The following is a 12,939-nucleotide window of genomic DNA, read 5'->3' on the forward strand; positions in this document are numbered from 1 at the left end:
AGGAGGAGGAGGAGGAGGAGGAGGAGGAGGTGGGTGGGCGGTCGCGGGCACACGATGGGTCGGGGGGTGCCGTGGGAGCGGGTTCCCCTCTCCCGGGCGAGGCCGGGGTTTTGCTGAACCTTCCCCCTCCTCCCGCCCGCTTGCAGATGCAGCCGCTGCCGAGCTGCGGGAGGACACGCGGGTGCCAGCGGCGAAGCCGCAGGTGAAGTTCAACCTCCGCCGCTCGCCCGACGCCGAAGAGGACGGTTGCGCACTCGCCGTCGGCCACCGCCGCTGTTTGGAGGACTGCGGGTTCAACGTGACAGCCAAAACCTTCCTCATCATTCACGGCTGGACGGTAAGTACGGAGAGTCCCGCCCGTCTCTCGGGGATGCTCAGGGTTCAGAGAGAGCAAACCGCCTTCCACGCAGTCCGCGTCTCTAGAATGTGGGATCTGGGACTAGTTCTCATGTTTTGGGAGCACTGTGGCCTCCCGGTAGCTGCACCTGAGGTCTCCGGAGCAAGGTGATGTGGAGTCATACTGTGAAATTACGCAACTCATTCACAGCCGCTCAAGATCACTTCATATCTCTATAACGTGAGTGTCCATAAATGGGATTTGAGATTTTTCCCTAAAATCCAACAAACTGACCACTGTGAAGGTGGCATTGGGCTTGACACCCATACAGACTTTCTGTAATTTTACCAGCATGTCTCCAGCTTTCACTTCTGCTATGCGGTCTCCTCGATAAACAGAGGGCAGGCAGACCTGATCGAGATTTTTTTTCTTCTGCATTTGATGTGGCTGAGCATGTGGCACCAGGGGACTTAAACCTCTACCATGGCTTATGCAAACAGCCGTGCTAGGGCTGGAAAATAATTTTGCAATCCATCAGAATTTCTGAAACACTTGAGGAAAGGAGTGATAAGGTAGCATGTAATGAATGCCTCTCCCCCCTGCCTTAAAAGGCAAGGTGGCTAATTACATCCAGAGTCTCTCAAAACCTGTTTTACTTAACACCATTAGTGCAGCGCTGAGAGGTAGTGGGGTTTGCAGAGGAGCTTACAGCTGGAGCAGAATATGTAAATGGATGCAAATAACTGTGAATGTGTAATCGTGGCCCTGCGAGCTGGAAACTAACACCTGAATCTCTTTCTAGATGAGTGGCATGTTCGAAACCTGGCTGGGCAGCTTGGTATCTGCTCTTCAGGAGAGGGAAAAGGATGCCAACGTGGTCGTGGTGGATTGGCTTCCACTCGCCCACCAGCTCTACACTGATGCTGTGAACAACACACAGATTGTTGGAAAAAGCATAGCGAGGCTGCTCAACTGGTTACAGGTAACACGAGTTAAGAACGGTCTCTGTTGTAACCCTCCATGAGGGACTGTTGCACAAGGGAACAGGGCATGCACCAGCTCCGAGGCTCACGAGTGGGGAAGGCTCTGGTGTAATCCCACCCCTGGGGCTTGGGATGGCTCGTAGCTCAGGCGCTGTGCTCGGCCCTTGCGCGAGCAAGTGCTGCGGCGCTTTCCTGGGAGACGCGGCTTTGCGCCGTGTGCTTGGAGCAGGAGTGGTGTAGTGTGCTTCAGGTTTAGGAGTCCTTCCACCTGTCTGAGCAACATGGATGCAGGAGTTGGGCATTCAAAGTCAGCGTTGGCTCAGCAGGAGGGTGGAAAAGGACAAGGACAAGACCCACAGTGCCACACTTGAGCCCATGGCCAGTCCTGAGGTCTGCTGACAGCACCCCGTGGGGAGGCTGCTCCAGGTGCTGCTTAAAGAATATCATCATGGGGTTTGAAATGTGGTTTGCCCCCTGTCACAATACCCAAGTGCCACCCGAACCGTTTGACTTGTACTTGTCATGACGGAATAGAGAGAAGCATGCTTGTCTGCCCTCTCCCTCCAGTCTCTGCCTAGAATTGGACTTCAGTCCTGCAGATAGGAGCGGTTCCACATGCTCTGAAAAACGTTATCATTATCTTTTTTCCTTACAGGAGAACCCACTCTTCCAGCTTGAGAACGTCCACCTGATCGGGTACAGCCTGGGCGCCCACGTTGCTGGATTTGCTGGTAACCATGTCCATGGGACAATAGGCAGAATTACAGGCAAGTGACTTTTTTAGCAGTCTCTTACTTTTCTGTAGCACAGTGAGTTTCCCCGAAGAGGCTCATTTCCTGTGTTGCTGCCATGTCATTTTGGGCTTGCTCATTCAGAAATGTCATGTTTCCTACCTGCAGTGGCAGTGGGGAGCATGGGTCTCTTCACATGAGAAAGTATCTTAACTTTGAACCCCAAATTTAGGGGGGTTCAATGAAAAACCTTTCAGAGGACAAACTGATCTTGAGTATATTTGAAGTTAAATGTGGGCTCAAAACAAGCCCAGCTCAAGCTCTTACTACCCAAATCCTAAACCCCTGAGTGATGCTGGTTTTGTGATTATAGCTCATAAACTAATGGAAGTGAGAGCTATTGGGTGCAGTTTGTCCCAGGGGATGTTTGGTAAAAAAAAAAAAAAAAAAAAAAAAAAAAAAAAAAACCAAACCCCAACCCGTCATTCTGAAAATATCTTGGAGAGTGCTTCTGACTCCAGAGGAAAGCTGATTTTGACGTGAGAATTGAGGGTATGGCACAAGGGGTTGCATTAAGCATGGCACTGGTGAGAATTCTGCAGTACCTGACAATAAATACGTCTATTTAGTTAAGCAGGAAAATCACCTAACTGTCAAGGGGAATGGCTCAGGAGCACAGCTTCAGGTTGGGGGTGATGCTCAGCAATTATCAGAACATCCCAAACCCATTATGGGATCACAGAAGCAGGGATTATTACCTGGCTGCTGCTTAAACTTGCATTAGTCCCTCCATAAGTCCAGCCTGAAAACAGACTGAATGTTACCAGGTAGCTTTGACTACTAGCAGTCTCTGTGGGGTGCTAGACCTCTTCTGGTGTTCAGTCATCTGCTACTCTTGAAGCGTCTCTTCACTAGGACCTAACAAACGCTCACTGCTTCCAGCAGGCAAGTTGAAGCCATCGCTGTAGAGCAGACTGATGTTTCTCTTGGGTTGTATCATACTCTTGGGTTGCTTGTTGCCTCAATGAGCCCTTGGTGAAGAGATCTTGGGGAACAGTATCAGCAATGGGTCAGGGACTGTCCGTGTAGCACCTGGTTAGGACTGCTAGCAGCAGGGTCCTGGCTCTGTTCTGTATGAAATAACCCGATTTCTTATCTGGCATTTTGCATACTTTCTCTTACCACCAGGCTTGGATCCGGCTGGCCCGATGTTTGAAGGAGTGGACCCTAGCAAGCGCCTCTCCCCCGATGATGCTAACTTTGTGGATGTCCTTCACACCTACACAAGGGAAACGCTAGGTGTTAGCATTGGCATCCAGATGCCCGTCGGTCACGTTGACATCTACCCCAATGGGGGAGACTTCCAGCCTGGCTGTGGTTTAAGTGATGTCTTGGGAGCAATTGCCTATGGGAGTAAGTTCTCATTAATTATTTCACCTCTGGTCACCAGACTCCTCACAAATAGACTTGGGTTGATGCTGGGGGATGATCTGATTTACAAGAGCAGTGAAAACCATTTTTTCCTTCTAAACTGTCTGTACTGCTGCAGATAGTTGCTATAAACTAGACCTGCTTTTAATTCTGAAGTAGCATGTTCTCACTCTAACACCTGATGATAAACTACGGTTGTCTTACGCTGGGCCTAGAATCTTCTTTAAAGCTCTCTTCATGGTAGAAATTAAGTGAACAGTCCTCTTCAAGTGTCTTCCACTAACCTCTTGAATTGATACCACTTGCAAAATGTTCAAGTTTGGCCATAGTCAACTCATGTTGGGCTGCAAGTAAGCATAGGTTACTACATCTTACTGTCTGCTGGGGTAACATACTTAAAATGTATCCCTTGCAACCCTGCTTCTCTAGCAATCGGTGAAGTCGTGAAATGCGAACACGAGCGGTCTGTGCACCTCTTCGTGGACTCCCTTGTGAACCAAGATAAGCAAAGCTTTGCCTTTCAATGCACTGACTCCAGTCGCTTTAAGAAGGGCATCTGCCTGAGCTGCCGGAAGAACCGCTGCAACGGCATCGGCTACAACGCCAGGAAGATACGAAACAAAAGAAACAGCAAGATGTACTTAAAAACAAGAGCTGACATGCCGTTCAAAGGTACGATTGCCCTCTTAGAGAGAGCATAGTCTCAACTCTAAGAGCAGACTCCCAGAGTCAGTGTTGGGAAAGATGTAGAGGTGGAAGAGTAGCATCACCTCAGAGCAGCACAGCACCAGGCATTAGTCTTTACTGTTGCCTGGCTGCATTGCTGTCCTGTGGCATTACTGTGCTCCTCCGTCCATGTACAACAGCCAGTAGGCCATAAGGACACTCTGCCTTTTGGGCAGAACTACAGTTTACACGTCATATTTGCCAGACCACCCCAACCTTAGAGCAGTCTGAGGTTTGGGGAGCCCTCCCCAGAGTGGACCTGCTGCTGCTGTTGTGTAAATGTCAACTTTGTCATCAGTAAGGGCAAGAAAAAGTGATCAGTGATGTCTCGATAATGAAAGGGTCTAGCCTTTGCCAGCCAACACTATTTCAAAAAGAGTGATGCTGAGCAATGTTGTCTTTCAACGAAGTTCCCTCTTTCTTTCCAGTCTACCACTATCAGATGAAAATGCATGTCTTCAGCTACAAGAACTTGGGAGAGGCTGATCCCACTTTCTCTGTCACCCTCCATGGCACCAATGGAGACTCTGAACCTCTCTCTTTAGAAATGTAAGTAAACTGGCCTATTGTGTTTGCCTAAGAAGGCCACTGGGATGAGACAAGGTGGTATCATTCTTTTTCCTCTGGTAACACTAGCATGGCACCTGAGCCACATCCGAAGCCTCACTTCACCACCATTCAAAAAACTTTTCATCGTGTAATTTAATTATTTATTGCTGAGAAAGCAATTTGATGTGCCCAGTCCTGTACATAAAAGCCTTCACGGCTCCTTGCTGAAGTACTTTGTCTTGCTATTCCCTTCTACTATTTGGATATGGTCTGAAAGCACCCGTATCTCTGGAGGTCTTTTGTTGACCTCCTTTAGCCTCTCCCAGAAGAAACACAAGGCATGAAATTCACCTTTAAGCTATGGAAGGACAGCTGAGCCAAATGCATGATGCATTTTATTGAACCAGCTATCCAAGCTCACTTTCTTCAGTTTAATTAGTAGTTAACTGGTGACAGTTGAACGTGAAGCACTTGATAAGCTGCAAAGGGCTCTGTTTAACTTCTTGCATGGAATGAATGAGCACCTGGCATGCTTCCATAAGGAAGAAATGTTGAGTCTCTGCTTGTTTTTCAGGCTTGATCAAATTGGCCTAAATGCTACTAACACCTTCCTGGTCTATACTGAAGAGGACATGGGTGAACTTCTAAAAATAAAGCTCACCTGGGAGGGAACATCTCAGTCATGGTATGACCTATGGAAAGAGCTGAAGAGCTACTGGTACCGGCCAGTGAAGTCTCACCAGGAGCTGCATATCAGACGTATACGTGTGAAATCTGGGGAAACCCAACAGAGGTAATAATTGTGTTAGACTGCATGTGAGCTGACTGAAAACGTCAATCAAAAGAAGAAATATTCAGAATCTATCAAGAAAAGCTGGGGGTTTGAACTTAGCTGGTACCCTGAGCTGTCTTTCATTTTTAGTGTCGCCAGGTAATGCCCCCTCATAGTGCAGGAGAGTGGGTTACTTGCCAGCATGAGGTTGCAAACTAGGCTTTAAGCAAAACTAGTTACTACAGATCAGATCTGGGATGTTCTTTTTGCTTTATTCAGATACTGTGACGCTGTCTTGCCTGCCCTTGGGGACTAAATTAGCCCACTTCAAGGTGGTTTAGGCAGTACCTGAAGGACTAAAGTACTGACAGCACCAAAAATACTGGAACATGGGTGGGCATAGCTGTTATTTACAGGCATAATGTGCTGATTTGGCACAAGCAGCTAGACCTAAAACTTCAGCCAGTAACACAGTGACACCAACTCCTTAAGCACTATATAGCCCCTTCTGAGATCTCTGTCACTGGAAAGCTGCCTGAGCAACAAACAAGAAGCAAAGCTGCCAAGCATGTAGCACTTGCACTCCCAACTCTCGTTGTGCTAAAGCTAACCCAGATCTGTCAAAGAACAGCAGTTGATACCGACAATTTCCCACATTTCTCAGATCTTTAAATAAGCATCACATCTTCTGTAAGGTATTCTGCATCCTAGTTTCCACAATCTATGAAACATGGGTAGTAGAAGCAAAGATTCCCCAAATAAAATATTAACACAGGAACTAAAGTAGCTATTTAACAGGCTCATGGTGTACCAAGATGCTGCATAGGAAGGATGACAAATCACAGAACTTGTCCTAGAACTGGCTGTGATCTGTATTACATGTTATTTGCTAATCATGGAGACAACAGGTATCTACTCTGGGCTTATGATTCCTCCTCCTAGGTTTGCTTTCTGTGTGGAGGATTCCCAGCTAACCCGTATATCTCCTGGTAAAGAGCTCTGGTTTGTGAAGTGCACGGAGGAATGGCAGAAAAGGTAGGGAAAATCAGCTAAGAAGAATCCTGTCTGATGTATGTGGCTCAGCTGGGATGAGTGGAGTCTTTTCTTTTGTGTTTAGGCTGGAAACTCTTTTTTCTTTCAAAAAAGTTAATAAATTCTCGCCCAAGATTCCCAAGTATTAGACTTAATTTTCATACATGCCTCATCTATTACCAACTAGGTGATGTTATCCTCACTTCTGATCTTGGTTTGTCATCCTTCTCCTTTGAGTGCTTACTAGCAAAATGATATAACACACTTCTTGGGCCTAAAGAATATGTCTGCTTACTATCATGGTAGATTTTAAAAATGAGGTGCTGCCAATACCCAAGATCCATGCAATAATGGAGAGATAATTAGAGGCATCTATTAACCACCCTGTGAAACAGAGGAAAGCTGGAGTGCAAGGGATTGCCTCAACAACTCTTTCAGCCTGGCAGAAGATCTTGAACTTCCAAGAAATTTCTTGCTTAAAGTCTGAGCTTAAACTGCATGAGCAAGACACAGCTGAAGACTTGCCATGGTGTTACAGTGGTGCCTCCTACCACTTCACCTCTGGCTATGCTAATCTCTTCTGGTTCAGGAGAGAGCAAACTCAGCTGTTGCCAGAGCATCTCAGCCCTGCTTAACTTCTGGGGGACTTTCCAAACACCTAGGATCGGTCCTCAGAGCATGACTTCCAGTAAGTCTGGTCCCAGCAGTGACAGCTTAATTGCTTCAGGCTGCCTCTAGTCATGTTTTTGATGAATCCCTGTTCATTAGACTAAATGATAGTCTCCCTCAGATGAAGCCCAGCCTTTTGGCCTCTCTTAAACTTCAATTTGTAAACCTAGAGCTTTGTCGCTTCAAATCCGGAGACAAAGTGCTTGTTAGGGCTAGCAAAGTCCTGTGGAAGTCGTGCTTTGCACAGCCCTCTTGGGCGGCTGAGCTCAGCTCAGAAATGTGAACTGGTACTGTTCCAGGTCTGGCAGAAACCAGCAAGCTGTGCTCCATACAGTAGCAAACAATTCTGTGAATTAAACCCCTGTGCAAAAACTTGTTGCTCTGCCACAAGCCTTGAAAGATCAAGTAAATATTCCTGCAGGTACAGTAAAAGGCTGTTTTGATAGGCTGCTCAGTAACCTCCATAAAACAGAATTGCTGGCAGATGTGCCCTTCCTGCTAGTCGCTGGGAGTACAGCTTTTGCATGAGGCAGAGGAGCAGATCTGAGCTCCAGCGTGCTATGGTTTCCAGGAAACTATCCTTCCTCCCAGAGATCATGAGCAATTACTTGCTGTTCAGCTCTCCATTCCTGCCAAGTCACTGGATGATTACAGTTCCCTGCTTGGAGACTGAGTCTACAAACATCTGTCCACCCTGAATGGATCTGAGCGGGCAGAGTCTAGCGTCAAGACCTGTAATTTCTGGTTGCAGCCTACTTGTGTGCATAATGTCTGCTTCGGGCTCTCATTGAGTAGCTACTGGGCAAAGTGCTGCTTTGACGGGATAAAATACCAACCTGTACTGTCTAAACCTGTTCTTAGTGTCCCAGAGTTTGTTAGGGCTTCTTTATTACTCCTCTTAATGTCTGTGTTTAACTAGATTTTTTTTTTCTCTCTGCTCTTCCCAGATCTGTATCAAATTCACTCTGAAGACTTCTCTAAAGACTCACAGCAGAGCAACCTGTATGCATGAAGACCACACAGGTGTGAAGATGCTCTGGCGAAAATCTGGCTTGGTAGCACTTAAAGCAACTAGCTCTTCAGGAGAAAACATTTTGGATCAGATGCAAGAAACTGAGAAGCTACTGACGAGATGAACTGTGGTCCTAGACCTAGAATAACTAAAACTACATTTTCCCTTCCCCAGGAAGCCTGGTTTGTGCATTTAACCTTATCTTGACCTATTACACGCTGCATTTCCTGCCCCGCTCCCATTAACCAGGAGTACAGATGAGATCTTCACAGATCTAGACCTCAGCGATGATCTTCTGGTTTGCCTGCCAGTGGAGTTGAGAGGATAACCATGCTAACTGCCCATCAGCCTGTTGGTGACAGAGCTGCCAAGAAAAATTAGCATCTAGCGTAGGAGTTCCTGTGGGTCCAGTAGCACTGTGGGCTGTGGGAAGATGAGACCAGCATAGGTCAAGAGTATGGGGATGTTTAGGGGAGGGATGGGGATAAGCACAATGCCACTTAACTTCAAGTTGTCCTTTGCTTGCCTTAAAAATAGTCTGTTCTGTGTCTGTCTAATGCTGAAATCTCTGTATATTACCTTATAAGAAGGTAGTACTCCGTCCTCCCTGTACCTAGGGCAGAACACGGTGCAGATGGTGGGTGGTGGTGTTGGCAGCTGCCTCTTGCTCCCCAGTGGGTGTCTGCAGCCAGACTGCCCTGTCCCATGTGTCCATCTCTTTCTAAGAGGCAAATGGCAGCTGCCCTTCTACTGACTGCAGGGGAGGAGGGAGGTAATGAACTGTACTGCTTCGGGAGAGCTTTGCACCACTCCTTTTAACTACTGAGAATGTGTTCGCCTCTGTTCAGATGCTGTTGTAGTACCAGTGCATAAATGAAGACCTTATTTTTGTGCAAAGTATTTCACTGAGCCAAACAGATGACAGCCTACCCTCATTGCCACAGCATCCCGGTCGGATTTCCTGGTGCCGGGTGAACTTGGCTTTGCTCTGAGTTGGACAGACTCTATAGCTGTCCTGTTTGCTCCAGCAGAGCAGACCTTGTCAGAGGTGAACTAGATTTATTTTAATTTTTTTTTTCTTTTTAGAAGGATACTTGGTGTAACAACTCTTAAACTTTTGACGTGCAGAAAGGCAATCTCAAAAAATAGTGTTGACGGATGGTGCACTGAGTTCTGAAGACTTAGCAAGTCCTTCTGAGGCCTGCAATTCTTTGAGTTTTTGTAGAGCTTCAATCCAACCAAAGCAAGCACATTTGGGGATTTTTTCCACGGTTTTATGCAAGGGCTTCAATAACTGAAGCCTTTGGTAAGTATCTGTGACTTGTCACCGTGCCATACTTAGAGTGGTTTCAAAGCCCTATTTGTATATTGTGGTTTTTGTATGACTTAAAGCATAATTTATTTCTTGTATTGTACATATGTAAAGTTTTAAACATTTCAGTTTTGAGTAACAGTTTTTATAAGCCTTAAGACAAAAAATAAAGGGCTTCATAAAATCAGTGAAGTCTTCTTATGTTGGGTCTGGCTGAGACGGAGCTAATTTCTCCCCGTAGCAGCCCTTGCAGTTGCTTTGCACGGGTAGCTAGGAGGGTGTTGATAAGCCACGCGTGTTTTGGGTGCTGCTGGCAGTGCTCGTTCCAACACCCACTCCCCCAGCAGTAGGCTGGGGGTGGGCAGGGGCACAGGCAGGACAGCTGACCCAGGCTGACCAGAGGGATATTCCACACCACGTGTCGTCCGCTCAGCCAGCAGAGCGTGGGGAAAGGAGGGAGAAGGGGGGGGCCTTTGTTGTTATGTTTGTCTTCTGCTATGCGTACTGAATCCCTGCCTCCTGGGAAGTGGCTGGACATTGCCTGCTGTTGGGAAGTAGAGAATAAAATCTTCTGTTTTCCTTCTCTTTTGCTTTATTAAACTGTCCTGCTCTTGACCCACAAGTCATTAGTTATATTCTCCCTCCCCTGTCCAGTTGAGAAAAGGGAATGACTGTCCTGATCCAAAACTGGGGGAGGTTTTGATACAATCCCAAGAGCAAGATTAGGACACAAACGAGGTCAAAGGCTGTGTAACCTTTCAAACTTTATTCCTGGTTGAGGAAGGGGAATGACAGAGCGGCTTTGGTGGGTACCTGGCATCCAGCCCAGCTCAACCCACCACACTTGTTATTACTCTAGTACAACTTTTGACACGTCTTGTCAGGAACAACGGCACATGGCCATCTTGTCCCTCTCCCGCGGGTCACTGAGACCAGCAGAAAGAGGACACAAAGGCAGAGCAGCAGCCAGGCAGGCGCTGGCAAGTAGGTGCCCTTATCCAGCACCCTCCTTCCAGGACCTCCCCAGGCTCTGTTGCCAAGGGAGGTTTGTTCCCTCCACCCAGATGCCACCGAGTGCCTTCAGGAATGGAGCAAAGTCACTATCTGCTCCTGCATTGTAGCTCCCAAGATGCCCATCATACACTACAGGTTTACTCCCAGCTTCAGCCTAGCAGTGAGCACACGATTCCAACAGTGCCCAAGGGATCACCTATTTTTTTTGGGCAGGCTGACTATAACGAAGTAAAAATCCCTCCCTGGGTAGCAGTAGAGGGATTTATCTACTTCTTTCCCCACCATGGCTATAAGACATGTTCAGCAGGGGAGACTACCAAAACCATTAAGCTTTTCTTTCAGCCACAGCAATACCACTACTGCTTTTGGTGGAGGGAAAGCAAGATCTTGAGTTACTTGCTCACTGTGGCTGTATTGCTAGGAATACAGTGGACTCAGGAAAGACCATTGCTGCTGCGCCAGGTTAACCAGGACAAGTTAGGACAAACTCCCTCTTCTCTGTTGATTCCTATATTAATGCTTTTTCCCTTTATTGAATGCCTTTTTTTTTTTTTCTTCCCTGAAATGCTTCCCCTTTGCCTAACTTCAATAGCTAGCCCATTGGGTGAATAATTTTTAAGAAAACTCACCCAAATTTGATCACTAACTCTGTTTTCCTGGCTTTTGCCAGAAGCCACACCAACGAATTTAAGGAAACCTCTCATTGTGCTCTGCCTATACCTGACACAAATTGGTGGCACAAATCCAGCAGTGAAAGAAAGACTTTGCAAACAAAGTAAATACCCCCAAGCTGCAAAAGATTTACATGAAATCACTTAGTTAACCTTTTCCTATGAAAAGCCCAGGAATGGCTGGACTACAAGGAAAACTACCTCTGTAGGTTTAACAGAATGAGGGGGAGGCTGTTTGATGGTTGTAGGGCCCCCAGTTATTCTGCACCCTGGAGCTGGAGGTTTTCTCTGATATGTTCCTGAAGGCTACCTTCCACCCTGTGCAAAGGGACACACACACTAATATCAGAAGTCATTCCAGACATCTGGGGCTCTTTTTTATGCATGCCAGCCCTTGGATACAACTGTGGGGCAAGGGCTGGTGCCTCTTGCAGGTGATTCTCCTGCAAGGACAAGCAGGTGCTGGCCCTGTTCACATCCAGCTGCTCTCTGTGAGGAAAAATGTGAAGAATATAAGCTCACAAGAGAGGAGGAACAGAATGCAGCTCTTCCACATCCGTGGGCATCCCCTCCAGGTGTCTGGCCCTTGACACAGCAACTGTGGGTTTCCAGATGCATCTCTCCTGTGGCCAACATCACACCTCCCCCCCACAACGATACGCTTTCCTGCGCAGTTCCCCTAGTTCTGAGTTCGCTTGTGCATTAGGCAAGTGAAAAAGCGAAGACAGAAACGCTTTTTTTTTTTTTTTTTTTTTTTTTTTGGGGGCGCGGGGGGAAGTCTTTAATGAATTTGGCATCAGTACAGCAGGCAGATCCCAAATCTGTGCGGGGCAGGGCTGGGGCTGCAGGTTGGACCTGACGTGGGGCTGACCCCGTGCTCTCAGGCGCCTGGCATCCCTCCCCCTCCCCCAGGTTTATTCGGGATCGCTTTTGCACAGCCACTCCATTCAGCCCCGCGAGTCAGGTCCCACCAAAGGTCAGGCTGTGTCTCCGGAGGAACAATACGCCCCGCATGGGGAATGCTTTACAACCCTCCTCGCCCCCCACCCGGGGCTGCCCCAGCATCTGAGCACAAGCACCAGCGATCAGCCATCTCACCAGGTACACCCCAGCATCCCTGCTTCTGAAGGGAGGTTGAACACAAGGTTTGGAGTTTGCTTCCCCCCCCTTTGCCCGCGTAACACTGCCCTTTCCTTCGGCTGGTGCCGTACGGTGGGTCAGCAGAAATCCCTGACACGGGAGGCGCCGGCTGCCGCACATAGACAGTTTCCAAGCGACAAAAATCTGGGCAGAATAAATTTAACACAACAGCTGTGCTCAGGAAGAGAAAGACCAGCCAGTCCTTTTGGGAACAAGGACAGCACATTCTCTGCTGGCTTCTCGTGCTGAAATAATGAAGCAGCCCCGCTCCACCAGGTAAAGCTTTTCAGTAGTCCCCAAAAGCAGCCTCACCGAAAGATGACCGCAACTGTCCAAGAAACCCAAGATCTTGCTCCTCAGCCCACAATAACGAGTTGTAATTTTACGCCTGTTCAGATGCTGACATTCCAACATAAATTATACAGCTCATTGCCTTCCTGGCGATCCCATCCAGCCCAGCAGCAAACACAAAGAAATCTGGCAACTTTTGCAAATCCATGCAAAAGTATCGGGAGACCTCATGCTGCCCAGAGGGATGGGTAAAGCAGCTTGACCCCGAG

The 12,939-nt window shown here is 47.6% G+C and overlaps 2 protein-coding genes across 2 annotated transcripts in view; one reads left to right on the forward strand and one right to left on the reverse strand.

Moving 5' to 3' along the window:
• The window catches only part of CZH18orf32 (chromosome Z C18orf32 homolog), a 20,609-nt gene extending 20,456 nt beyond the window's left edge, over positions 1-153 (reverse strand). The window contains exon 1 of the mRNA XM_026865594.1: positions 120-153. The gene's annotated coding sequence lies outside the window, so the exon portion shown is untranslated. The remainder of the gene's footprint in view (positions 1-119) is intronic.
• Positions 1-9,723, forward strand: part of LIPG (lipase G, endothelial type) — a 14,725-nt gene extending 5,002 nt beyond the window's left edge. The window contains exons 2-11 of the mRNA XM_026865865.1: positions 3-29; positions 147-337; positions 1,140-1,319; positions 1,976-2,087; positions 3,240-3,464; positions 3,912-4,154; positions 4,637-4,757; positions 5,332-5,550; positions 6,472-6,564; positions 8,178-9,723. Coding sequence (XP_026721666.1) covers positions 3-29; positions 147-337; positions 1,140-1,319; positions 1,976-2,087; positions 3,240-3,464; positions 3,912-4,154; positions 4,637-4,757; positions 5,332-5,550; positions 6,472-6,564; positions 8,178-8,199 — 1,433 coding nt within the window. The 3' untranslated portion in view covers positions 8,200-9,723. The remainder of the gene's footprint in view (positions 1-2; positions 30-146; positions 338-1,139; positions 1,320-1,975; positions 2,088-3,239; positions 3,465-3,911; positions 4,155-4,636; positions 4,758-5,331; positions 5,551-6,471; positions 6,565-8,177) is intronic.
• Positions 9,724-12,939: the final 3,216 nt, after the last annotated feature.

This window comes from Athene cunicularia, assembly GCF_003259725.1.
Source record: "Athene cunicularia isolate RWA chromosome Z unlocalized genomic scaffold, athCun1 chrZ_part1, whole genome shotgun sequence".
Classification (NCBI taxonomy): Eukaryota; Metazoa; Chordata; class Aves; order Strigiformes; family Strigidae; genus Athene; species Athene cunicularia.